Genomic DNA, 27,753 nt, shown 5'->3' on the forward strand with positions numbered 1-27,753 from the left:
TTTATAAGTAAACCTTGGGTATTTGGATTCAAATTTTATCCCTAAATTTCTCAGTTTATTATCTTGCTTGAGAATGACTTTTTGGACATGAAAACTAATAAATATTACTTTATATACATAGAATTAAAAATTTTGTCCCCTATTTCTAGGTTGGCTACACTTTTATTTAAGCTTTCTAGAATTTGAGAGAATTCAGAGGGTTTTCAGAATCTGGAAATCTTTTTGTTCCAATATTCAGATTCTTTCTGAAAGTTATTTGTTATAAGACATTTCAGAAAGAAGGTAGTGGCTACTCTATTACTATTTATCTTCTCATGTTACATGTAATTTCCTGGGGACAGAAGGGACTTCTGAAGTCAGGGGTATATGACAAACATAATAATTTATCATTCAGTGAGACACGTATTGTGATAAAACAGCTGATGAATTTGAAGTGCAGTAATCAGAAGAAAGAAGAGGATTGGTTGTGATTCTGTTGAGGAGAACCTTCATCCAGTGAATTCACATGGAGAATTGAGACAGTTTATGCATAGCAGCACCTTCAGTAAGTTCATACAAATGTTTCTGGTACCTGGGCAGAGGCAGGCAAGGATGCTGCCTTAGCATCCTTAAGCATCCTTGGAGGGGCCGTGCCTTGTGTGGAGACTTACCATGAACCTGCCTGCCTGTATCCACTGACTCAGCGTAATTCTTCCCCTATATTTCAGGGAATATATTTCACTCAATTTTGCTTTCGCTTACTGTCTTCAGATGGGCGAAGACTCCTCCCTCACAGGACGTGTGAGGATTAGATAGTCTGTCTGGGGTAGTGAGGATGGTGCTTAGTCCACAGGAAACACTTAACAACAGCAGCAGTAATGATGCCAAATAACAAGATATTAGGAAAGTATAGCTTCTTGACTTACAGTTTTAAAGAACGAATATACATTTTTTGTTTTCCCAAACATGATGTTACCTTGAGCATTTATTTAAAAATATAAACCCTTAAAAATGCCCAAAGGTAAATTAGTTCTAGTCAAGGATTCCTTTTAGTTTTGAAAAGTCGTGTATTAATGCTCGGCCCTGCTGATTTCCTGCTGATAAATGAGTGGTCATGTTTATTGTGATGATGATGTCATGATACCATGATATTATGACTAACATCTCTGCCAGTGGCTTTGAACTAAATTAAATCACAGCGGTGATAATGCAGCCCTGCTGAGTATCTGTGCTGAGCTTGAGCAGTTGAGAAATAAAACAATTAGTCGTAATTGAAGAATTCGGGTTTCTCTGTAGTAGTTTTTCACAGGAAACTAAAGAGGATGAGTCCAAATTGGCCCAAAATAACACGATAATCACTCCTTATTGCCTCATTAGCATCTTAAGAGATAATGACAGTGGAGACCTTTAGTGTGTTTTCCAGAACCTAAATAGAAATGCAACTGATAATTTTTAGAGTCGGAGACAGAACAAAATGTCATTCAAGTCAGGCTCTTTTCTTCTCAGCTTTTTGATGTTGCTGTTGTTGTTGTTTCCTACGATAGTTAAGAAAATTGAGTTGAAATAAACCCGTGTGTCTTGGTAGAACACCTGTATCCTCTCTTTGTAGAGCTGGGCTTACCTGTGAGCACGCCTCCTGTCGTGTTAGGTCTCAGCCATGAGTTACAAGCCTCGACTGGGCATGTAGCACCCACAGAGGTGGACGCACGATGTTCCGTGTGACCTTAGGAACCACACAGGACAGTTCCATGACTTCACTGACGGTGAAGCCAGAGTTCAGCGGTGCTATAACCTGCGAGGCTGGCGGACTTCCAGCCCGGGGGCCCGTCCTCCGGTTCTCCTTTCCCGCCAGTGACAGCTGCCGTGCCCACCAGCACTTCCACCTGCACCTTTGCCGGAAACACCAGCTGGCAATTGAGCATCTTTATAGTCAAGAGTTAAGTCATGTGCAAAAATTGGACACTTCATGTTTACTTCACATACCTGCCTCCCCCCACCCCTCAAAAAATGCCCCCAAATCTTGCCTTTATTGAATGGCAGTTGATTTCTTGTTTCTCAGGCTTGTAAGTTGGGACTGTTTCAGCCTCTTCTTCTTTCAGATTCTCTCTTAATTTGTTGAAGTAAATCAGCAGCTGCTCCTGCTGGGGTGAGTTTATATACGTTGTGCGCTTTAGTGTCAAGCGAAATAAATCAACCCTGGCTTGAGCTGAGCATGAAGGTAGTGTCTTGAGTGAGAACTAGCAGCGACTGGACCCTGTGCTGGTCCAGATTATAAATCCTGAGGAACTAGATCTGATGGGTAGGTCCAGGTCTCACTGCACTCCATGGCTGAGGCTCTTAGGCCCTGTCACTGGAGTAGAAACATGTTGAGGTGATGGGGGGACGGACCTGAGAGGAAGGCAGGCCTGGGACAGGAGGAGGGGGGCTCAGGAGGGGACGATCCACACCTGTTTTCTTCCTGCTGTTCCGTCCCCGGGTGACCACACTCTGCTCCGGGCTGGTCTTGGCTTCTAGATCTCCTTCACTCTGTCCTTCAAGCCACAGGAGGTGAGCGGCATCCCACGACAGAGCTTCAGCTTCATGAACTAAATGTCTCTTCTCCCATCTCCACACTTTCTCTTCACCGTGCGTGGCTTTGTGGTAGGGGAGCCGTTCACCACTTACATCATTAATATTGGGACGTGTCCGTCAACACTTTGATCACAGAACCTGTGACGTTTAGGACCTTACACTGCTGTGAGAGAATACAATATATTAGCCAAGTGAAGGAATATTTGTGTTTGCAGAAGATAATGAATAATAAAGGAGATTTATTCTCTTTGTCCTCAACACATGTGAATATCCCTTTACTGAAATAGCTCAGCCGTATGATGAAACAGTTCATAATAGACTATAATACATGTAGGATTTATTCTATTCATGTTGTCTTTTCTCATGTCTGTAATATAGTACCCTGTGACAGGCTAGGACTCAAGCAGTATGAAAATATTATTAGACCAGATTTTTTATTAATTGGATGCTATTTGTCTGAGTGTAAAAATATAGGAATTTATCTTAACATTAATGTGAAGATAAAACTCAAATTAATTAACTTCTGGTGAACTTTACTTTTTAAGTTTAATTTGTGGATTATGCCTCAAAGATATGATATGGTAAGTAAAATATGAAGAAGGGAAAATAGGAAAGCTACAGTCTTGTTGAACTCAGGACCAGCAGAGCAGACAGCCTGGGCTGTGGGTTCAGGTCTGACCCAGTACGGAGTTGACTAGAAGCTCCGTTACCGGGGGATGGTTAAAAGTGCTCTTGCAGGGAACTCTGTGTAAGAAGTAGGAGTAATGTTTGAAACAGCAACTTCCTGAAGGCAGCTCCCGCTCACATAAAGCTGTGGGCCAGAGCAGGAGGGAGACTCGTGTGCAGGGTTGGGACAAACCTCTCCGGGCTGTAAGCTCAGTGACTAGACGAGCGATGTCAGCAGCCGGACCTCTGGATGGAACTTGGACCTGTTTTGATCCCAGTTCTTGTTTGGGAGCCTCAAAGGCCCAAATGCAGACAGCCCCTCAAAGCATGGAGGGACGCAGGGAAGGAGACAGAGAGGAGAGAGAGATTGCTGTGGTCAAGATGAGCCTTCAAATCAAAGTTGTAAAAGACACGAGGGAAAATAAAGCAGAGAAACATTAATAAAGGTAATTTGCAGGATCGGAAAAATTAACACTAACTATGCATTGAAGGACCTATTCCAAGAGAAGAATCAAATTAAATTCTGGCAGTTGAGTAGAATGACTAGCTTAAGTGCTAATAAACTCCAGGTGTTGACGTCCGAGTGTACGTGGTAAACCCCAGCATAAGACAGATGGGGGCCAAAAATGTGTAAGCAGTTAAAATGTCCATTTTGCATCATGTAAGCTCAGAAGCTTCCAGGCAAGTCTGTGTGTCCTGTTGTCCCTGGGCCCATCCGTGCCTTCCAAAATTATCTTCCTCTGTGCTGCCATGTGGGTCCCTGGTGGTGGTCTTTGACCTGTCTCTGTAGGGTTGTGGAACATTCTGGCCACGTGGCTGCTGTAACTACCAGGACGGTGGCTGTGAGTCCAGGAATCTCCCAGTTAGCTGGTGCCAGTTTTGTCCTCCTGACCTGGGGAGACCGAGCGGGGAGACCAGGGCAGGTGTGGGACTCGCCTTCTGACGTTTCCCTGCACTGTCTTCCTCGCCTAAGTCACCATCCCTGGATGAGAACTTCAGGACCCACCTTGAGAACGTGTCTGGGAGAAATGGGACCAGTCGCCCGTCACTGTTTACTTACATTTGCATTCAGAGGGTTGATGCATGGGCATCACCAGATATTTTACTTTAATCATTTTCCCTAACATTTTTCTCCAACCAGGACCAGCTGGCAAGAAATGGCAGCAATGAAATTTGGGTGATTTCTTTATAAGTAAATTATTATTATTATTATTTTTAAAGAAGATGTTGGGGGTAGGAGTTTATTAATTAATTTATTTTTATTTTTGCTGTGTTGGGTCTTCGTTTCTGTGCGAGGGCTTTCTCTAGTTGTGGCAAGTGGGGGCCACTCTTCGTCGCGGTGTGCGGGCCTCTCACTATCACGGCCTCCCTTGTTGCGGAGCACAGGCTCCACACGCGCAGGCTCAGTAGTTGCGGCTCATGGGCCCAGTTGCTCCGCGGCATGTGGGATCCTCCCAGACCAGGGCTCGAACCTGTGTCCCCTGCACTAGCAGGCAGATTCTCAACCACTGAGCCACCAGGGAAGCCCTATAAGTAAATTATTTAAGACAAGTTAAATAAAAATGCAATGAATGAGTGGATGTTAATTTTTCTGTCTTTGAAATAGTAAATACTTGCCCTAAAAAAAAGAATCATTCGATTTATTATTTCAAACAATGAGTTTGTAAAGTCTGAACCTTTTGTTTAAAGATTAATTTTTTTCAAGCTCCAACATTCTTACAGTCTATACTTCATGAATTGCATAAAATAATAATACTTTGTTAATCCAGTTTCAATACATGATGCAGTTCACCTACTGTTTCTGCAGTTACATGCTCAGGAAACTCACCTGGTTTAGTGAATCTAAGAGATGGTGAGATATTTTCAACTCCTCCCTCACTGGCACCTTCCCCTTTTTATTCTGGCCTTAAGAAACGGATGCATCCCACCTCACCACCTCCCTTTTCTCCATGCTGCCAGGACTAATTGTGCCTTGATTGGTGTTTTATTTGATTTAGTGGGTTTTAGAGGTGAGCAATTTTTCTCCTTTTCTTTCTTTTCTTTTCTTTTATTATTTTATTTATTCTACGCCACTCCCTGAGGCATGCAGTATCTTAGTTCCCTGACCAGGGATCGAGCCTGTGCCCCCTGCAGTGGAAGCATGGACTCTTAACCACTGGACCGCCAGGGAAGTCCCTTCTTTTTCTTTTGGCAGTGAGAAATCAGGAGATGATTATTTTTATAGAGAAAAATGATGTTAAACAATGTTATTAAAAACAACGTGTATTCAAGATATTTTTAATATTCCTGCAAAGGTGGGGACCGGGATGTTATAGAGAAACTTTGAATTTATGCTGCTATTCTTTTTGGAAACTGACAAGTACTTTTCCAACACTTCTCCCAGAGGCTCAGTAAACTTCTCACCTGCCTGACAGTCTTAGCACGTGACCGCCTGACAGAGTATTTCCTGCTGGGCGACGGGGACTCCATCTTCCAGGCCGCCTGCCACCTGCCCAGCAGGCTGGGTCCTGTGAGGTTGACCCCTAACAGAACCCACTTAGCACATCAGCACCTGTCAGGGGGGCTCTCGGCTGTGTGTCAGGGCAGGAAGGTCGGGGGCCCCCACTCAGTGGACGTTCCCTCCAGCTTCATCCACAAGTGTTTCCAGGAGCTGTCCGGTCACTTGTCTCGGACACACAACACATGGCGCCGTGGTGGCCGACATCCTAAAGCCCTGGGAGGTCCCCCTCTCGGCTGAAATAAGGATGTACCACGGGGCTGTGAATGCAAGAGGTCGGTGACCGTGTGCTCTCTTTGCCTTACATTCGGCCAGTTAGGTGCAGTCTCAGGGTTACAGCCACCGAGCACAAGGAGGTCAGAGAATGTGGTGAAATGATGCTTCAGTTTCGTGATGGTTGTTACATGGTATTGTTCTCATTCTGTTCCTTTAATTTCCCGATAGCCTCGTCAGAAAGATACATTTCTAATATTTACTGTTAACAACTATGCAGCCGTTCATCGCTGCTGATTCCACGTGTTTGATGTGGAGCCACATGTTGTCGTTCTCAGCTTTTGTGCCAGGACTGGATGCTGCTCTGGTTTAAGCCTGATCGGACCCCATTGCCTTGTCCATTTACAAACCCAGAAAAGTGACTACGAAGACTTTTTGAGTGTTTTGGATATTTGGATAAATGCCTCAGTCAACAGAAATTTCCAGTGTCTTTAGATTTCTAACTTAGGTGTTTGGGGATGTTAACTCGCTGGATGTGGTGGCCTTACCCAGCCAAACTCGGGTCCACTCACCCACGCGCAGTCAAGCCAGTCCCCTGACATCAGGTCGTGGTGAGGGAAAGTGCAGTGTTTATTGCAGGCGCCAAACAAGGATTGCAGGGCATGTAGCGCTTAAAGCACCGAAACTCGCAGAAGGCTTTCAGGGAAGGGAGTTTAAAGACAGAGTGAGGGAAAGTGTTGGGGGGGGGGTGTGATCAGCTCGTGGACAATCTTCTGATTGGCTGGTGGTGAGGTCATCGGGAATCAGCATCCAACTGGTCTGGGGTCTACGTGCTTGTGGGCAGCAGAGAGTTAACTTCTCCCACCTGGCAGAGGTTTCAGTATCTGCAAAACAGCTCAAAGGCCATGGCTCAGAATATTATCTGTAGTCCTGGAGGAGGAACTAAAGGTCCTTGACTTTGTTCAGTGGCTAAAGTATTATTATTTTGTCTTGTTTGACTGTTTTCCTTTCTTTCTGGAATTTCTCATTTTTCTGATTAAATTTATTCTTTGTAATTCGGGGAAGGCCAAGGAGGCTAAAGCTTTTCGACAAACAAAGAGGCAGGCAGAGGACATGGTAGGGGGTCTGGACATGCGTAGGCCCCAGAGGGTCCTGTGTGGTTACAATGGCAAACCATTGATCTGGTACGTCCGTGCTAGAGGTGCGGTCCTCTAGAACATAGCAGTCATTTTCATTTGTACCAGGTGAATAAGCTGACTGAAAAGGGCTATGAGTATCAGAAAGTGCACTGTCCTCTGATTTCGTTGTGCTGGTTGTTTGGAATTTAATCTGATCATGCTGAGTCGGTGGCAGTCAATGGAATCTTCATTTAACAACTGCCCGATCCATCCTTTGCAGAGGACTGTCTTTTGTAAGTGATAATATTAACTGGAATCGACAAACTGAAGGCTGAGGAAGCCCCTCGAGGCTCACTCACCTGCCGGGGTCATTATCGTCGGGCTTTGTCAAGATGGTCTGTTACGGTCGTGTTCACAGCTGTTTGAGCACCATCGACCTGAAAGAAGGGATATTTGACAAACATTTTAAAAGATTTAACTCATAAGATGTGTTCCGAAGATGACTATGTCTGTTAAAAAGCATTTAGTTATGATTTCTACTAATTCGTTCCTTCAGCCAGTATTATCACTGGTTCTGTAAAACCGTCTTCATTTTAAAGGTCTGGGTGCACTTAAAACGTCTTTCCATATTTAAGATGTTAAGATCCCAGCGGTTACATGGAAATCTTTTGTGGACGTTACCAACAGCCTATAAGTGCACATTTGAGAAAGTGAGATCGAGTTCTGCATTCTTTTTCCTGTCATTACTTGTTTTTCATTGACTTTACCTGTCCTTAATGTACAGTAGTTACCTTATAAAAGAACATGCTTCACTGATGGGGAAGGCTTGATTTTCAGTATCTAAATTTCAGGTGAAATGTGTCATCGTTGATTTTTGATTGTGTCCTCTGCTGGGCTGAGGTAGTTCATGGAGAAGACCTTAAATATTATCTTGGAGAATATGGAGGTTTTTCTTTTGAAAGCCTCGTAAAAAGGAGGAAATGGGGCTTCCCTGGTGGCGCAGTGGTTGAGAGTCCGCCTGCCGAGGCAGGGGACACGGGTTCGTGCCCCGGTCTGGGAAGATCCCACATGCCACGGAGTGGCTGGGCCCGTGAGCCATGGCCGCTGGGCCTGCGCGTCCGGAGCCTGTGCTCCGCAACGGGAGAGGCCACAGCAGTGAGAGGCCCGCGTATCTCACACACACACACACACACACACACACACACACACACACAAGGAGGAAATGAGGCTTTCCTCATTTTTATAGATGCATGATTTACATGAAATAAAGTGAAATAAATTAAAATGTACAGTTTGATCCATTTTCGTGGATGCAGATCACTGAATTAATACCACCTCAGTCGAAGTAGAAATAGAGAACAAACCTTCCTCACGCTGTCTGCTCTGCCATCTCTCCTACCCCCCGGCCCTGTCCCCCATCCTGGCCTGACGCAAGCCATCCCTGCTCCGAACTGTTCAGACTTCTTACATTTAATTTAGTTTAGCTTGCTCTAGAATTTGATGTACATGGAACTACACTGTGTGTATATCTCATGTCTACTGTTTTTTGTTTGGTATAATGTTTTTGAGACTTAGCCAACATTTTTGCATGTTTCGGGGTTTTTTGGGGGTCTGTTTTATTGTTGGGTAGTATTCTGTCTGCATGACAGCGATTTGTTGATTCACTCCTCCGCGGATGGGTATTTGAGTTCGTTCTTATAAATGTGGATGCCACGAACATTTTTGTAATAGTCTTTTTGTGAACATGCAAAAAAATTATCTTGGCTGAATTCATAGACGTAGTGTGGTTTAACTATATAACACAGCACTGAACTACGTTCCAGAGAGGTCATGCAGGGTGTCAGTTTATGTCCTGTCATCTCTCAACCCACCTTCCTCTGCAGCCATGGAGCTGGATCCGGGAGCACATGGCCTTTGTAGCCAACACAGAGTTCAGCTTTGTCAGCAGAGGGGCTGCAAGGGCGTTGCATAGCGGGGTGGGGGGCTTTTCTCTCTGGTTTCTCCTCATGTCTTGGCGGGGGTACATGATGGAGACAGGCGGGGGTCTCCACCCCAGCTGCATCCCATGGCAGGCTCGCACACCCCAGGCTCAGGGGACGCCTCATACCCCAGGTCTTGCACTGGAGAGTGGATGCCCGATACTCAGGGTCCCCACCAGCGCACTCCTGTCAGCGCCAGCCGAGCCGCACGTGGGTGGAGGCTACCTGCTGCCCCCCAGCTGCAGTCCCTCCCTCCAGCCTGGGCGCACCCGTACCAGCCATGGGGGCGGTGGGGCGGAGTTGCCTGCTCTCCAGAGACTGTGGCCCAGCTCCGTCCCGTCAGCCAGACGCTCAGCCACCTGGTGGGTGGTAGCTTTCTCCAGCGGGGTCTGCATCCCAAGTCTGGGAGGAACTGTGGGTTCCTGGTTCAGTTCCTCCCCTTTGCTGTGCCTCCGCATCAGATGTTTGCCTCTGTTTCAGGACGAAGCGTGTAGGTGCTTAGAAGCCCTGATTGTGTCTCTTAGGGATTAGCTTCATTGTCCTCTCAGAAAGAGGGCATGTGGATATTATCATTTCTCCTTGTAAATCGGCAAAAACGGAAGAGTAGAGTTTACTTCGGGAAGCGGTGAGCTTAGAGTCAGTGGCCTGTAGCTGCCTGGCAAGTTACAGAAGTTTTGTAGGACTTTAATAACTGTCACTTAGAATACGAACAAGAATGGGCAAATGGAGTACTTTCTGTACATCTGGATATATTCTAGGCAGTTAACACACATTTATGCAAAGTCACATAAACATATTTTCAACTCAGTGCTCATTTTCTACATTATTTCTTATTTTTTAATGTCCCGGTTCCCAGGTCAGTTAAAGTACAAAATTATAGAATATGTTATTTTATATTTTAGAAGTAGCCCTATTTCTTCCAGTTATAAGTGAAGACATTGGGTATAGAATAGTTAGGGGACAGAAGCAGGAACTGTAGGTAAACATTATTTCATAAGACAAACTGTTATTGTTGTATTTTTAGGGACTTTTCCTTAGGATTCTGTTTCAGGCAGCCCTTTACTAAATGTGAACCAAATCGTAGGTATGTTTAGCTCTAACATTGGAAAGAAAAGCCCAGATATAAACCTTTATGATGGAGATTAAGTCATCATCTTTATATATTCATCATCTTTATATATGAAATAATAGATTTGAAAATGAAAACCAGTAAAAATAATGAGTTTTACACAAAACATAATTTTTCTGGAATGCATCTACTTTATTTATTTATTTATTTATTTGCGGTATGTGGGCCTCTCACTGTTGTGGCCTCTCCCGTTGTGGAGCACAGGCTCCGGACGTGCAGGCTCAGCGGCCATGGCTCTCGGGCCCAGCCGCTCCGCGGCATGTGGGATCTTCCCGGACCGGGGCACGGAACCATGTCCCCTGCATTGGCAGGCAGACTCTCAACCACTGCGCCACCTGGGAAGCCCCACATCTACTCTATAAAAGAAACGCTATTAGCATTTATCACTTTAAGAGTCAATATGATGTACTGACAAAGAAAAAGAATGATAAAGAACTGAAGAGAATGGTGTTGAAAATCTTCATCAGTCTTTGACTAGAGCAGAACAACTCTAGGAAGAGATTCTGCCTTGTGGCTCCTGGAGTTTTCATTAACTTTGATTGATCAATGCAGTAGTCAGTTGCATTTAATACACCTTTATAAGGTAGGATATTATTGAAATAAACATTCTTATATTTGATATATATTTATTACAAAATAAATTAATCAAGCCATTGCATCTGAATCTGTGAATTGTGTAGACCTCCACATGTAGTGTTTGTAGTGGGGACACCAAGTTAGAGTGGGTGGATTTTATGTAACTGAAATGATAGTAAGGTTTCATACTAAGAAAGTCACTGCAAAGACTTGAGGCTACATTTAATCACATTTAACACCATAAAATTGGCTGTCAAAAGTCTAATTAACTCTCAGGCATTAGTCTGTTTGCCACGCTGCTCACTTGCACAGCCTTTCATTATAACATCTGGCAATGTTTTAAAAATTCCCTAGAAGACCACGTCTTCCTTTAGTTTCACAGCGTAGAGTTACAGTGAAGTGAACTGTTGTTAGAAAAGCAGCAAAAGCATATTTGATGCTTCGTTCTTGAACCATGAGGAAGGTTTTTAATCTCATTTTTGGGTTGCAGGTTACTTCATTTTTTGTAAAAGCATCCAATTAAGCTTAAAGAGACAGGTTCCCGAGTGTATGTTGATATGTATGTTGAGTTTACTATTTAGTTGACAATTTTCCAAAATTAAAACCCAACTCTCAGTGGCGCAGTTCACCTGCTCTTAAATCATGATGAATATCCAACTGAGTCTTTGTTTTCTTGGTTTTATTCCAACTGCTAAAGAGTTCTCTTATCACCTAAATACGCTTTATGTTACCAATTGAAATTCAGAGGAAGAGTGCATTTGCTTAGATGTTCGCTAGACTAGCTGGAGATAAACATTCCACAGCACAAAACTTTGATGATAACAAAGTATTATAGTATTCAGGAGGTAAAGAATGATTGCCTACATGGGCGGCAAGCAGACGTACTAGTTAGCGGCATCTGATGGCAAAAAAACATGAAATAATATCTTCATTATGGTAAAGGAAAAATAATTATCAAATAAAGTTCCAGGCACAGCTAAATTATCCTTTAAGAGGGGTTGAAAATAAAGATACATTCAGAAAAATAAATAAATATCGAAGACAGAGCACAAATTGTGCTTGTTGAAACAATCACAAAAGGATGTGCTTCAACAAATAGAAGGAAATCATACAAGAAAACCCAAAAGGAAGAGTGAATTGCAAGAAGCAATGATGGGAGCTTCCCTGGTGGCGCAGTGGTTAAGAGTCCGCCTGCTGATGCAGGGGACACGGGTTCGTGCCCCCGTCCGGGAAGATCCCACATGCCGCGGAGCGGCTGGGCCCGTGAGCTATGGCCGCTGAGCCTGTGCGTCCGGAGCCTGTGCTCCGCAACGGGAGAGGCCACAGCAGTGAGAGGCCCGCGTACCACAAAAAAAAAAAAGGAAGCAATGTTGGGCATAAATTGGTAGAGTTGATAATTTTAGATGAGCCATGTCAGTAAAAATAATAATAATAGAAATAATGACTAATTTGCAGGGGTGGGGTGGTAACGTGTGGTGTAACTAATAGAAAATGGTGAGGAAACTGAATTTCAAAGATTTGATGCTGATGTGTTCGAAGGTCCTAGTTCCCTTCAGAAGGAGGACAAACTACTTACTATACAGGTATTCTTATCAGTTATGCCAGCCGTGCATGTAAACATCTAAAGGAAACAACTAAAGAGATGTCATAATTTCCAAACTAGCAGGAAGGACAAAGGTACTAAATGAATAAAATACAACCAATACACCATGAGGCAGGAAAGGGGAAAGAAAAGCAAAGGAAAAAGAGCACTGCAAAGTAGAAAGCCCAAAATAACGTGATAGAAAAGAGTCCAATTATATTAAAAAAATTACAATAGGTAAAACAGAAAAAGAGATAAATTGTCTTAGGTTGGACTTCTAAATCCACCTAAGGGTTTTGAAAGCTGCCTTTAAAATATAAAAATTAAGCATTGAAAACTAAAGGGATTGGAGGAGAAGTTCACCTGGAAAATACAAATCAGAAGAAGAAAAGCAGTTACAGCAATATTAATGTCGGACAGAATCTGCATAGTGGAAGGGAAGATCAGGAAGCTTCTTCAGTGGATTCAGGTTGCTGCCTCCACACACCTGTTCAAACCAGGCGTTGCCTGAGCCCCAGAAACCATTTCTGCTCTGTCCTGTGGTCACCCTTGGCCCCGTGCCCATCTTCCTTATCCCTTCTCTCCTGGACATTTTGTTAGTTTCCCTGTGGATCGCGTATTCTTCAGAGCATCTCCAGATTCTTGTGTGTGACAAACCTCATTACACCACTCCCCAACTCAAAATCCCTCAACCATGTAGCATTACTGACAAGGTGAAACTCCAGTGGGTCAGAAGCTTCCATCTTCATCTCCAGTGTTTTCCCACACTACTTGCTGGTATCACCCACATTTGCATTTCACTGATACTGAACTGTCACTCCCTGAATAGGGAATCCTCTCACCATTATATAATCCCTTCATCTGCGTGTGTGTGTGTTTGTGTGTGTTTGTTACCACAAAGCTAAATACACACACACACACACACACACACACGTATATAATTTACACCCAACAGTGTATTCTACTTACCTATTTATTCGTCTCTCTTCCAGTAAAAGGGTTGAGTCTGTGGGGAGCACGCAGGGTATGTGGTGTCATGTGTGCTGAAATGCAATAATCCCCTTTAGGAGCAGAATGAAAAGAACGAAATTTTGCTATTTGCAGTAACATGGGTAAGTCAGACAAAGACTTATATGTGGAATCTAAAAAATAGCACAAACTAGTTAATATAACAAAAAAGAGACAGACGCACGGATACAGAGAACAAATTAGTTGTTACTAGTGGGCAGGGGAGTAAGAGGTACAAACTATTAGGTATAAAATAAGTTACAAGTATATATTGTACAACACAGGGAATATAGCCAGTATTTTATGATAATTATAAATGGAGAGTAACCTTTAAAAATCGTGAATCGCTTGTTGTACACTTGTAACAATCAAATGTTGTACACTTGTAACTTATATAATATAAATCAACTATACTTCAGTAATAAAAGGAGAAAAAAATATCAGTTAAGTCCTCATCATATCAATGAGAAAGATTATTCAATTATTAGATTCTTATTATTAGATTAGTAGATGAAGAAAAGAACATAACCAAGTGAATTGAATGCACTAGCTGAAATCTTCCTAGGTGTGGTTTTTTTGGGTGATAGAGAAAGTTAAAAACACTAATGCAGGATAGAATAGGATTAGGTAATTTGAAAAAGATTGAAAGAATGGAGCGCAGCGGGGGGCGGGGATGGTTTTATCCAGCCTCTATGATACAGGATTGGTTCTGATCCATGGGCTTCAGCCAAGAGGAAGATGGTTGTGTCATTGTTGTGATTTCAAGAATAAAATCTCAGGCATCTGTATTTATAGCCTGTGATGTTTTATAGTTGTAAGCTGCCAACAATGTGAGTTCTACTCAAAAGTACAGATGGTTAAAATCACATGCACAGAAAGTGTCTTCTTCTTGTTGCAGATTCTCCATACGGGCTTCCTCATGTTCACTTTCTGTTATATTTTCCACCTCTTGACAAATGCTCCTGCTCTTTTATTTGATCATTTATGTAAAGTTTTATGCCAAACTTGCATTAAATTCTTTTTCATGTGCTGTATTTGTTCTGATAATTTCCTTCTCACTCTACATCATGTTTTGAGTTCTCATCCATCTTATCAAATAGATATAACATAAGAGGGTCATGGAACTTTTGAAAACTACCTAACGTGGGCTGTATTAGGTAAAGAAAACTGAAAGAAATAACTAACTATAACTATTAACAGTCTTCATTCAAAGTACAATTAGATTAGATTAGCCATGATAGTTTTATATGTACTAGATAGTGTTTTATTTCAAAGTGGAAACACTCTTTTTTTAGAATGATGTCCTAGATTAACTATATCAACAATGAGTACATGACATGTACGTTCACAAGGCACAGTTGTAGGTGCAATGTCATTGTTCAGCTGTTAGACAGAATTCTTTAATCAATATTTAAAAGTCATGTTAATAATTAAAAATCAAAATAGACTGAGGACTAGAAATAGCTCAAGACATTTTTAATGTCTACTAAGTTATTGTATGTTTTTCTTTTATGTTTTCCAACAAGAAATCGTATGATTCCAAGGTATAATAATTTTTTAATTAGTGGCAGTTTAAACTGTGACGGTATAATGAGAATGTCCCAGAAATCTGCATTTTCATACTGAACAAAGAATGCTTAACGTTTTATAGGGAATAAAATAATATAGTTTATCTTAATTTTTTTTTTTTTTTTTTTTTCTTTTTGCGGTATGCGGGCCTCTCACTGTTGTGGCCTCTCCCGTTGCGGAGCACAGGCTCCGGATGCGCAGGCCCAGCGGCCATGGCTCACGGGCCCAGCCGCTCCGCGGCATATGGGATCCTCCCAGACCGGGGCACGAACCCGTATCCCCTGCATCGGCAGGCGGACTCTTAACCACTGCGCCACCAGGGAGGCCCTATCTTAATTTTTGATACTAAGAAATTAAGAGAAAATATAATTGAGCTAATCATTGCTTGTCAGAAAGTGTTTTGCTTAGACTGGAGGAAATGGGAGATTTGTGTTGCAAATACATGTGTTTAATGTCTTGACCATTTTATTGGATTGCCCAAAAAGTTCATTTGGGTTTTTCCGTAAGATCTTTTTGGCCAACCCAACATCATGCTATGTCTGTTATGGAATATTTTATCAATATATGTGTTCATATTCTTTATTTTAAACTTCATGTTTGTTTGAAATCTCAAATAAGAGTTTTACACAGATATACTTTGTATTTTTCTTTTTTAATAAATTTATTTTATTTATTTATTTTGGCTGCGTTGGGTCTTTGTTGCGGTGCACGGGCTTCTCATTGTGGTGGCTTCTCTTGTTGCGGAGCATGGGCTCCAAGTGCATGGGCTTTAGTAGTTGTGGCTCGTGGGCTGTAGAGTGCAGGCTCAGTAGTTGTGGTGCACAGGTTCAGTGGCTCCGCGGTATGTGGGATCTTCCCGGACCAGGGCTCAAACCTGCGTCCCCTGCACTGGCACGCGGATTCTTAACCATTGCGCCACCAGGGAAGCCCTATACTATTTTTTTCTTTTTTTTGGCGGTACGCGGGCCTCTGACTGTTGTGGCCTCTCCCGTTGCGGAGCACAGGCTCTGGACGCGCAGGCCCAGTGGCCATGGCTCACGGGCCCAGCCGCTCCGCGGTATATGGGATCTTCCCGGACCGGGGCACGAACCCGTGTCCCCTGCATCGGCAGGCGGACCCTCAACCACTGCGCCACCAGGGAAGCCCCCATACTTTGTATTTTTAAAGGAAGAAAATATGTATGTATCTGTATCTGTCTATATACAATATATATACACATATATCTGTTTATATACATATTTTATTGGATTCATTGATTGTCAAAATGAACTCATTTATTTAGGTTATTGACTAAATATGCCTAAGATTTAACATATTCATAAAACTAAGTTCGATTCATACAGCACATATTAGCTCTAGTTTACCTATATTTGTCTACAAAAGACTGGCTCAAATCTACGTTTCATGTCCAGTGAAAAGCCCAGGGTCCTCCCACATACTTTTTAAGATTCCAAATGCACATTCTTCTGGTCACCCTGGCTTTATTCTTCTACATGCACTGGAATTTTATTTTCAGCTTGCTATGTTTCATGGATTGTTTCTCTCAAATTTGACCTGTACCCAAACGGGACACTCAGCCTTTTCCTTATCTATACCAACTCCCTCTCTGGCTTCCCTCCCATAATAAATCACAACAAAATATCACTAACCATCACCAATAGAGATCACCAATAGCTGTGTTATTTAAACTAGAGAAAAGGTGTCAACACAATGCCTATCAACTAGTGAATGGATAAATAAATGTAGAATAGCCATGCAATGGAATATTATTCAGCAACATAAAAGAATGAAGTAAGGATGCAGCTATAACATGGTTGGACCTGGAAAACATTGTTCTAAATGAAGGAAACCACTCAGAAAAGACCACATATTGTATGATTCCATTTGTATGAAATCTATAGAGACAGAAAATCGACCAACGAGTGCCCACTGTAGGTGGTTGTTATAGGTTGGGAGAATAAGGGTGATAACTAAAGGGTATGGCTGTTTTTTTGAGGTGATAATACTATTCTAAAATTGATTAATAGTTTTACAAATATGAATATACTGAAAAACCATTGAATTAATTTTTATTAAAATATAATTGACTTACAATATTATATTCGTTTCAGGTGTACAACATAGTGCTTCAGTATTTCTGTACATTATAAAATGAGCACCTCAGTAAGTCTAGTTACCATATGTCACTGTACAAACTTATTACAATACTGTCGAGTCTATTCCCTATAAGGTTCCTTACATCCTGTGCCTTATTTACTTTGTAACCAGAGGTTTGTACCTCATTTCATGTTCTCCACTCATCCCCCCACACCCCCTCCCCTCTGGCAACCCCCAGCTTATTCTCTATATCTATAAGCCTATTTCTGATGTTTGTTCATTTGTTTTGTTTTTTTAGATTCCACGTATAAATGTAATCATACAGTATTTGTCTTTCTCCATCTGACTTATTTCACTGAGCATAATAACCCTCCAGGTCCATCCATGTTGCTGCAAATGGCATTATTTCATTTTCTTTCATGGATGAGTAATATTCCATTGTACATATGGAACACATCTTCTTTATCCATTCATCTGTCAGTGGACACTTAGGTTGCTTCCATGTCTTGGCTATTGTAAATACTGCTGCAGTGAACATAGGGTGGCATAGATCTATTCAAATTTGTGTTTTTGTTTTCTTTGGATAAATACCCAGGAGTGGGATTGCTGGATCATACATTAGTTCTATTTTTAGTTTTTTGAGAAACCTCTATACTGTTTTCCACAGTGGCTGCACCACTTTACATTCCCACCAACAGGGCCCAAGGGTTCGCTTTTCTCCACATGCTCTACCAGTACTTGTTTTTTATTGTCTTTTTGATAACAGCCATCCTGACAGGGGTGAGGTGACATCTCATTGTGGTTTTGATTTACGATTCCCTCATGATTATTGATGCTGAGCAACTTTTCACGTGCCTGTTGACATCTGTATGTCTTGTTTGGAAAATGTCCGTTCAGGTCTTCTGCCCAACTTTGAATTGGGTTGTTTGTTTTTTGATGCTGAGTTGAATGAGGACCCCTGGGCTGGGGAGCCCCATGAGGGGCTCAGATCCCTTGCTCCTTGGGGAGAACCTCTGCAATTTTGATTATCTTCCCGTTTGCGGGTTGCCAACACAGGGGTATGGATCTTGACTGTACTGCAGATTTTAAAATTTAAAAGAATGTATCGTATAGTAAACCAAATCTTAACCAAATTTTAAACTTGAAAAGAATAAATCATATAGTATGTGAGTTACATTGCAGTAAAACTGATATTTAAAAAAAAAAAAAAACCACAGCAACAAATTACACAGTTTTGTGTTGGCAGCCACCAAGATAGAGGTTTTCCTCTGGAGATACAGTAGTTCAGATGTCAGGCACAAACAGTGTAAACATGAAAATACATCTCATTTCCTACCATGATGCACTCAGGCAGCCCCACATACAGCTGTAGACTTTTCTTGGAGATCCCAAGACTCTAATGTCGACTGACACCCTTTTGGGTTTCAGCATTTTTTTCTACCTACCTGCATCCATCCAGGAAAAGCGGAAGTATAATTTATAATTCTTCACTGATACAAATATTGCAGCAACACACCCTACCTTCATTTCTCCACCTGGAATGCTTAGAAGGCAGTAGCAACTACAGAGAGTTTTGGTGGTAAAGTTTCTGTTTTGATCACACATAGTCTGATCACAGGGGTTTGTGCATTTCAGCTTCTGAACAGAATGGATGAGACTAAACTACAAATCTCTATTGACTCTGTTACGTGAGTGGAAGCAAAAGTACCTCTTAATAGAGGAAGAACGTGAACAAAATTTACAGCTGAATGCTCTGTAAATTCCCTGATCAAATGGTGTTTGATGAGATTAGAACCTCCATTGTACAGAAACTTATTTTAATGTTTTCTGTGCAATCTCTTTCTTTTTTTTTTTAGCTCTAGACCCAACTAAAGACCCGTGCTTAAGGCTGAAATGTAGTCGCCATGAAGTGTGCATTATTCAAGGTTCTCAGACCGCAGTCTGCGTTGGTCAGCGGAGGCTCACGCACAGGTAACCTCGTAAACTCAGTCCCACTGAGTGAATGGTTTTGTACCAGGAGTTACTGCAGAGTATAAATGTTTGGCAACGTGTGCTAAGCTTTTATCCAGAGTTTATTGAAACGGTTGCAAAACCTTGGCTAATACAATCATGATTCACTTGGGTTAAACATTGTTATTAGTCAGAATTACTCTAGATTATAGAATTCAGGCATATATTGTTAGAGAAAGAGGGTTTTGTGAAGATTGCGTTAGAGGGCTGTATCTGCATACTTGTACTTTTTTCAAGTTTAAGGAAAGTGCAGTTTGGGTATCTTCTAAGTGTTTCTGCATATGCCAACCCAAAAGTCCTATATGCCTCAGTGGAGAGTTAGGAGCAAAGTTAATAGGAAAAAAAAGTGAATGGTTGATGTTTATTAAAAAAAAAGACGAAGAGTCACAAATAGAGGTCTGGGTCTTCAAGGAAGCACTGGTACTGCTGAAGCCCTGGGGTCTGTCCCCTGAAGGCTGACACAAAATCCCAAGAGGAGAAGAGAGTGTTTAAATATCTTATGTGCAGCTCAGCACTGCTTCTGTAGGGTAGGTTGCATGTGGAGAAGTGCTAGTAATTTAGAAACAGGATGTGGAGTTTGGTGCTGAGTCAGGATGGGAACACGGCACAACCCACAAGGTGCAATCGCTGGGTGGCTGACTGAGGCGTTAGGGGTGCCCACTCCCTCTGTTACTCTAACAGGAGTTCTCTGTATGAGAACACTCTCTTCTGTGACAGTGGCTGTGATTCATGTTTTGTTTTTACATCACATGAGCAAGAGAATTTCACTGTTTCAGGGGTGTTCAGAGACACATTGGTTTTTGGCTTTACTGGACTGACATCTAAATTGTGTTAGTCAAACACACCAGCCGACCGAGAATAAGAACATCAGAGGGTGATAACGTAAGTAGCAGTTCTAGGAAGCAGCCAGCATTTAGGTTTCTTTGATGTTCCTCATTTACAGCAAAGCACTTACACATTAAGCCCCTTGTTCCGTGCTGAGTAGATTAGCGGGGGTCTTCGTTCCCTTTGCCCAGGCGGTGATGGCTGAACCCAAATACAGGGGCAGGTCAGTGTAGCCAAGATAGAGTTTTGGGAATGAGTTCACTTGGGACAAAGAATTGTGTCGTATCAGTAACTTCCTCGTGGAAGTAATAGAGGGCTGGGGAGAGAGAAGCACAGCAAGGGGCCGGGAAGTGTAGCAGCCTCCCAGGTAAGAGCGTTTCCTGAAGTCAGCGCACTCCGGGCGCAGGGGAGTTACAGGGGCTGAAGCGTTTATCAGGTATTTACCCCCAGGCAATCATGACCTCTCTGTCAGTTTTATAGGAGGACAGCAAAACTTCGGGCCAGAAATTTATTTTTCTCTGTATTTCCTTAGAATTCCAAACAGTTTCTGAATTTCTTGGAATTCCTATTAATTAGCCATCAAACATTTAAAATATTAGTATGTAAACATACATGTAGGGGTGTGGGAGAGGCGATTTCTACTTGAGAAGTCAGGAGGAGGATGGTGTGGAAATGAATCCCTAAGTTGCAGAGAGTTCATCGCTTCATTTCATAGAAAAGCAAAACTGTTTCATCGCACATTTCCGAGACCCCGGGGAGGTTTCCGTGCACCCACATTTAACACCTTGGGAAAGGCTCTTCTGCACTCTCACCCCAGCTCCCTGAACCCCAGGAGGAGAGCAAGTGAAGGCTTCCCAGTTAATAGCATGTCTGGGGCAGAGATGGTCTCCTGAGGACCGCTGACCAGTGAGCTGGGAGATGCTAAAGTAACTGATGTCACAGAGCCAGGGAGCTTCAGAGCATCCACTCCTGTTTATTGACACCAGTCTCAGTGCTTTTTACCAATGTGCATCTCACTGCTTCTCTGACTTACTGTAAACAGACCTAACTACAGACAAAAAGAAACTTCCTTAACCTGGTAAAGACTCTCAGAGGCCAAGAGCTGAATTTGAGTGTAAGCAGGTGAAGCGTCCTGAATCAGAACCACGGCCAGCTCTGCCTGGGCCCCGTGAGGGCTGAGCTTTGAGGAGGTGGGCATCGGGGCGTTTTTGTAAATAGTGTTTAGTCCAGTTCTGTTTCTGATAGAGACTTAAAAAAAATTGCACTCAGTACCCACTATATTCAATAAATAAAAAACTAGTTTCCGAAGAAATAAACTTAATATTTGACGTGCTTTGAGGATGTCAGCACATAGGGAATGTTTATACAGCACTTAGGGAAGGAGGGGTGCCGTGCAGTGTGATTAGTGACGTAAATAATCGACTAATATAAGTAACGTAGAGCTTACGTCGGGGGATTGTGTGTGTTTTGGGGGGTGAGGCATGGAAACAGAGAAAAGGGGCTTAATTAATCAATTTCGGCTATTTACATTGCTTAGGTTAGAAATTCCTACTGTTTTTTATTTATAGGAACAACTTATTGTTTCTTTCCTCGATCTCATGTAAGAGAAAAATGAATCCTTGCCTTACTTCAAAGAGTTCTTCCTAAGCTCCCCCCTGCCAACTAGATAGCACACGCTTGTCCCTGTTACCTTAGTGCCCTGGACTTCTCATCCTGTGACACCCACCATGCTGGTGATGAATCATCTAACACCATCTCCTCAATTGACTGGATATTTCCTGAAAGTGGGTTTGTGTCTTATTCACCACTTTATACTCAGAACCTGGCATACTTACTGGCTCATGTATATTTTTGTTGAAGAGTGTATTAAAATACCTGTTATTTATAGAACATTTAGAGGAAAAAATGAGTAGTTTGATCAGTTGGATTGGTTAGTCTAGATAACCTCAGTCTAAAAGTTGTTTTCTGTGCTTATTTGTTGAAGGTGGTCTGGGAAGGGTGTAGAAGTCAGTCAACAAATGTTTTAAAGTAAATGTATTGAATGATTGAAACAAATAAGTTATTGCCAGTAAAAAAAGGGTGAGGAAGATATGAAATTGTGAGAGAGAGATTAGTCCATAACTGTTTGAAGAAACTGGTAGGTACTCGCCTTAGATTTGCAAATACCTCAGATAATTGGTAAATATTTCCTTCCTTAGTGCTTTAAATAACATTAATTGTCTCCTGACCAGAGAAACAGCCTGCTTCCAAAGCTCACTCTGTGCTTCACGCTGGCTTTGCAGATGTAGAGCGTCGTGTAAACTTCCAAATTTGTCGTGTTTAACGTCATGTGTTTGGATGTTTGTCTCCTGATGGCTTTTTCTGTGAAGAATTGGTCTCAGACCAGCATGAAGCCTGTGTTCTTGTGCTGCTTTCTGTTACTCTTTTCATGTCCATCACTGTGAAACCAAATAGTTTTATGAACAGTGAGAAAGAACATGGACTGCAACACGCTTTCCACGATGGCACCGTAGCCAGTGTTTAGGGGGTTTGACATGAAGTGTGTGCTGGCTTCCCAGGTATGGCTCTGATCGCGTTTCACATTGTTACTCTGGGGAAAAGCTCCCAGTGTGCTGGTAGCTAAGGGTTTTGTTCCATAGTGTTTGTGTGTTGTGAGCAGAGCCCAGGGCTTTTGCTCCTTTGCTTTACAGGTGCTGGTAATTAGCACTATTTCTAGATCAGTGTTTTGGGCTTCAATCGATGCTGCTGGTATTTAAAGAAAAAAAAATGGTTTTGGCAAAATAAGCAAGGAGCAAGGTTGAAGAAGTTGTTATAGGACAGAACCCGCCCTGTTAATTTCTGCTTCATTTACACCAAAGGGTGAAAATAAAATCAATTGGCCTCCTAAGAAGGCATTAAATCAAAGAATGGTGAAGCTAGTTTAAAATGCTCCTTATCAAAAATAGATATCAAAAGAGAGTGAATCCTAAAGCTCCTCTATTTTAACTGTATACTTTTGGAATTCATAGTTTTAATGACCTTATTTAAAAGAAGATCGAATTTCTTTGGGTAATTATTAAATGCATGGCTATGGTATTTATATTTCCATTGCTATACTATTGAGATATTTATGATGGGAGGATTCAATCTCAAGGCGTAAGTTTAGCAGAGTCCCCAAAATATTTAAACTGAATTGAACTTACCGTAACTATTTTGAAGTAATGACCCTCTGTGGTATGTGAAGGCATTGATATTGTTCTTAGGGAGAGTGAAATCCAACATTTATTTCAAACTTAACGTGTGCAGAGCTCTTCACTAAGTGCCTTAAATTGATTTAGTTTTTACAACAACCCTAGTGCTTTATACCAAAGATTATTGCGCCCATTATACAGAAACAAAAGCTGAAGCTCAGAGATTCTGGGTATTCTGCCTGAGATTACTTGTATAAACAGAGAGAGAGAGAGAGAGAAATAGGGCAGATTTAAGATTTGAAATCAAGTCTACCTTTTTTATATAAGCATTCCTTTTTTATAATAAATGGACTTTAATTGTGTTTTTGGACAGATGTTTATGTAACTCATGGAGTATCTCCCTGAATCTCTTTGGTTAGAATATAGACCATTTGCAACACCGTTTTTTAAATAGACTTTATTTTTCAGAGCAGTTTTCGGTTTACAGCAAAATTGGACAGAAGTTAGAGAATTTCCCACGTGACCCCTGCCCCACATGTGCACAGCTTCCCCAATGTCACCACCCCCATCAGATGGGACATTCGTTACAATTGTAAACCTACACTGACACGTCAGGGTCCCCCAAAGTCCACAGCTCATAATACTTTTTAATATTAATTGCATTTAAGAAACAGGTCATAATATTTTGAATACTAGAGTGAATTAGTGTAATGTTGTTTGATTCCTCTTTTTAAGACACAGATAATAGCTAAACTTCATAGTGTTTCATTTATGTCTGGAACTTTTCTAAAGATATACATATTATATATAATATATATTTGTGTGTATATGTATGTGTATAGTTGCATACAGACACATGTATGCATAACTAATTTAATCTCACAACAGTGATGTGAGGTGAAGTGGGTTACAGTTATTACCTCATTTTATTCATGGAAAAAGCTGAGACACAGAATTTATAGAATTTGCTCAAGTGATAGATTTGGACATTGAACCTGGCCATTGAAGTTCCAGAATTTACTCTCTTAATTATTATGCTGTCTTTTGAAACATACTATTTAATATTGATAAAGCATTTATATAAATGAGGCATTCTTCTAAGCATTATGGAGATAACTCACTTTATCTTAAAACAATCCTACATTCCTTTATAAAAATCTCTGGCTAACGACCGCCTGATATATAGTTTCTCAGCATATTTTAATGCACATCCTTTCTTGCTGAAAATGTAGTTCTTTGGTTCTCCTTTTATTCTGATATCAGCCTCAAGAGCCACTTGGGAATTGCTTAGAAGAAGAAAATTGAACTCGTTAGACTGTCCGTTTACATCAGTCCACATGATTTGGTCAAGTTTTACTTTAGATGTTCCCCATCACACAAACAGAAAGCACATTTCTCAAATATAGAACTAAGTAACGTTGACAGTACTTTTTAAAAAAATTTATTTATTTTTATTTTTGGCTGTGTTGGGTCTTCGTTTCTGTGTGAGGGCTTTCTCTAGTTGTAGCAAGCGGGGACCACTCTTCATCGTGGTGCGCGCAGGCCTCTCACTATCGCGGCCTCTTGTTGCGGAGCACAGGCTCCAGACGCGCAGGCTCAGTAGTTGTGGCTCACGGGCCTGGTTGCTCCGCGGCATGTGGGATCCTCCCAGACCAGGGCTCGAATCCGTGTCGCCTGCATTAGCAGGCAGATTCTCAACCACTGTGCCACCAGGGAGGTCCGTTGACAGTACTTTTTAAGTGCACAGCACTCATATCATTACTGTGATATTATTTCCTCCTGTTGAAAGTCTGATATCCTCAGGTAGCCCCTTCTGACTTGACTGGGCAGCTTCCCAGCCCTTGGGACAGGGGGCAGCCCTGTCAGGCAGGAAACTCTCGGTAGGGATGTTTCAGAACACACGCCTGAGCCAGACTGCCTGCCTTCACGGTCTCGCCTCCTCTACTTGGCTCTGTGACCTTGGGCAGGTCACTTAACCTCTCTGTGTTTCAGTCTCTTCCTCTGTCAAGAAGGAATGAGAAAAATTGTACTTTCTGATGATGTTTGAAGGATTAATGAGTTAATATACAAAAACAATTAGAACAGTACCTGATCTAAAGTGGGCGGGCATAATATAAGGGTGAGCTGCTGCTACTTTTTCCTAAACATGTTGTGTATTTTGTAATCATAGACTTCCATTATGTCTGAGTTTTTCCCTAGTTAAATGTTCTGCCCATCTCTTCCCTTGTTTTTCTGGCATATTCTGCACTCTGCAGAAGCTTTTAGCGTTAATGGTTAACGGTGTGTAATTTGAAACCAGACTGGCTGGTTTTGAGGTCTGATAGAGGATGACTCTGAACACATTAAACTCCCCAAGACTGTTTTCCTGTTTGTGAGACAGACATGATGATTATGCGATCTATGTTTTTGTGAGAATTAAAGACATCATTTGTGTACAGCTCTTTTCACAGTGTAAGCACTCGGTAAACATTACCGATTGAGAAATCTTGATTCGGCTTTCTCCCACATGCCTCCCAGCCCAAGGAAGAATCAAACTCTCCTTTATGACTGGGTCCATAGCGCATTAGAAACACTTGTAATCTCCCTGCATTAGAGTTGTTTGTGTTTGTATTTAGTAGGTAAAGGTTGAGTTGCTGTTGTATGTGAGAACATTGGCTGGCTTCCGTCGTGAGGGTGGGAGATGAAGATTCCTTCCTACTTCGTGTAAAAGGACGTGCGTGATGTCGCTGTGGAGGATGGTGAGGATGAGGACGAGGTAGGATATGTGAGGGCGGCTGCTTAGAGGGCAGAGCCAGACGTCAGCGCTCCCGAGAGCTGTTAGGCGCTGTGACTTGAACAGCTTTGCTGCCTTCAATGATTTTTCTGGTTCATGTCGTTTACTGCTGCCTGTTTCCCTGGACCTCCTGGACTGCTTGTCAAAGTCACCTGTGATGGCCTCGGGCATGTCCTCTGTGTCCTTTCCGAGGGCTGGAAGCCCAGTGGGCAGCTCCGGGCATGGGGAACGGAAGGAGTTCGTTCATGCACAGGCCCTTTTCCCTGCCATCCGTTCTGGCTCCCTAACAGTCTCTTATACAAGGAAAAGAGTAAGAATTGGGGAAAAGTGCAATGAAGGAAGATTCAAATATTGCTCGATGAAGTACAGTTTGCAGAATAGACCAGAGAATAGCGAGGCCCTTGGAGAGAGGAAAAACTGGGTAATTCATGAAGAAGGTAAGTTTTAGGGATGTACTTTAGGTGGATCTTAGGATCTCCTAAACCCATGTCCTTTAGTGATGGGGATTAAGAGTCTCAGATTCAAAGTCCAATTACATTAATTAGATTTCTGAATTATAGGAAGAGAGAGAATTAATTACACAGGCTAAATAGCTGCTTTTTACATTAAACAAATATCCCATCCTTTTGTCTATAAGGAGGTTAAAACTATTATTTTTATTTTTCTAGATAGAAATCTATTTCTATATTGTCATAATTTACTATTTTGAAGGAACTGGAAAAAAAACCATGACTATTTATTAGTTAAATGTAAAAAAGTAGAAAAATACTATACAAAAATGGTATAATTGACACCAACTTTAACATTTTCCTTGAACTCTTATGAAAACAACATGTGGGAAGGGAACCCCTTTAAAAGATAGAAAAGGGGGTACACAGTGCCCGCTCCCTCCCAAGAACCCTCAGTCCACTCCTGCTCTTCCAGAAACTTCCTACACACACAAATCCATACGAACACAATTATCTCCTAATGGGAGTGTTTTATGCATGTTGTTGTGCTTTGTTTTCCTCACTTAATATGTTTTTCACATTTGCAACTCAGCATATGCATCTTACTCCTTTGAATGGCCATAAAAATCCTTGACGTGTATGCACCACAGTTTATTTACCCAATATCTCACTGATGGACATTAGGGTTAGTCCTAGCTGTTCCTCTTATACTTTTACTTACCGCACTCTGTGGCGTGCATCTTTGTGTCCACGTGTGCATATTTTGACCGTAAATTCCTAACAATTGAGTTGCTAAGTCAAAGGGAAAGTATATTTAAATCTTGACAGATGTTGCCAAACGCCCCACAAAGAAATTGTATCGGTTTCTCTACTTCAAGCCGTATATGCTGGTGCCTGTTCATCACACCCTTGCCAGTACAAAATACTGTTTAAATATTAGTAATTTAGAAGTTTCAATTGTTCTGATTTATTCTTGACTTTTAATTGGTTTATATAAAATCACATGATCCTATCAATAAATGCAAAAAAAGCATTTGACAAAATCCAACACCCATTCATAATAAAAACTTGCAGTAAACTAGTATTAGAGGTGAACTTTCTCTGCTTGATAAAAAATGTCTACAAAAAACCGACAGCTAGCATCATATTCAATGGTGAGAAACTTGAAGTTTGCCCACTAAGATCAGTTACAAAGCAAGGCTCTCCCCTCTCACCAATCATTTTCAACATCATATGGTAAGTTCTAGTTAATTTGAAAATAACAAAAAGGAAATAAGTGTATACATATTGGTAAGGAAGAAATCAAACTGTCTTTGCAGATGAAATGGTCATCTGATATAGAAAATATGAAAGAATTGACAAAAAAAACCTGCTAGAACTAATAAGCAATCACAGCAAGATTGAAGGATACATGGTTGACGTACAAAGGTCATTTCATCGCTATATTCCAGAAATGTACAAGTGGAATTTGACATTAAAAAAAACAATAACATTTTAACAATTTGGTTAAAGTTCTTCCATGGATTAGAGAAGTGATGTTGT

General features: G+C 41.6%; 1 protein-coding gene across 5 annotated transcripts in view; it reads left to right on the plus strand.

The window, feature by feature from the left end:
* The window catches only part of SPOCK3 (SPARC (osteonectin), cwcv and kazal like domains proteoglycan 3), a 374,306-nt gene that overhangs the window by 148,407 nt on the left and 198,146 nt on the right, over positions 1-27,753 (plus strand). For 4 of the 5 annotated variants that reach the window (XM_060101614.1, XM_060101609.1, XM_060101610.1 and 1 more), the window contains one exon: positions 18,841-18,955. The exons of the other annotated variant lie outside the window; for it this stretch is intronic. In XM_060101614.1, the coding sequence (XP_059957597.1) occupies positions 18,841-18,955 (115 nt within the window). The remainder of the gene's footprint in view (positions 1-18,840; positions 18,956-27,753) is intronic. 5 annotated transcript variants of the gene reach the window in all.

This window comes from Mesoplodon densirostris, chromosome 6 (assembly GCF_025265405.1).
Source record: "Mesoplodon densirostris isolate mMesDen1 chromosome 6, mMesDen1 primary haplotype, whole genome shotgun sequence".
Classification (NCBI taxonomy): Eukaryota; Metazoa; Chordata; class Mammalia; order Artiodactyla; family Ziphiidae; genus Mesoplodon; species Mesoplodon densirostris.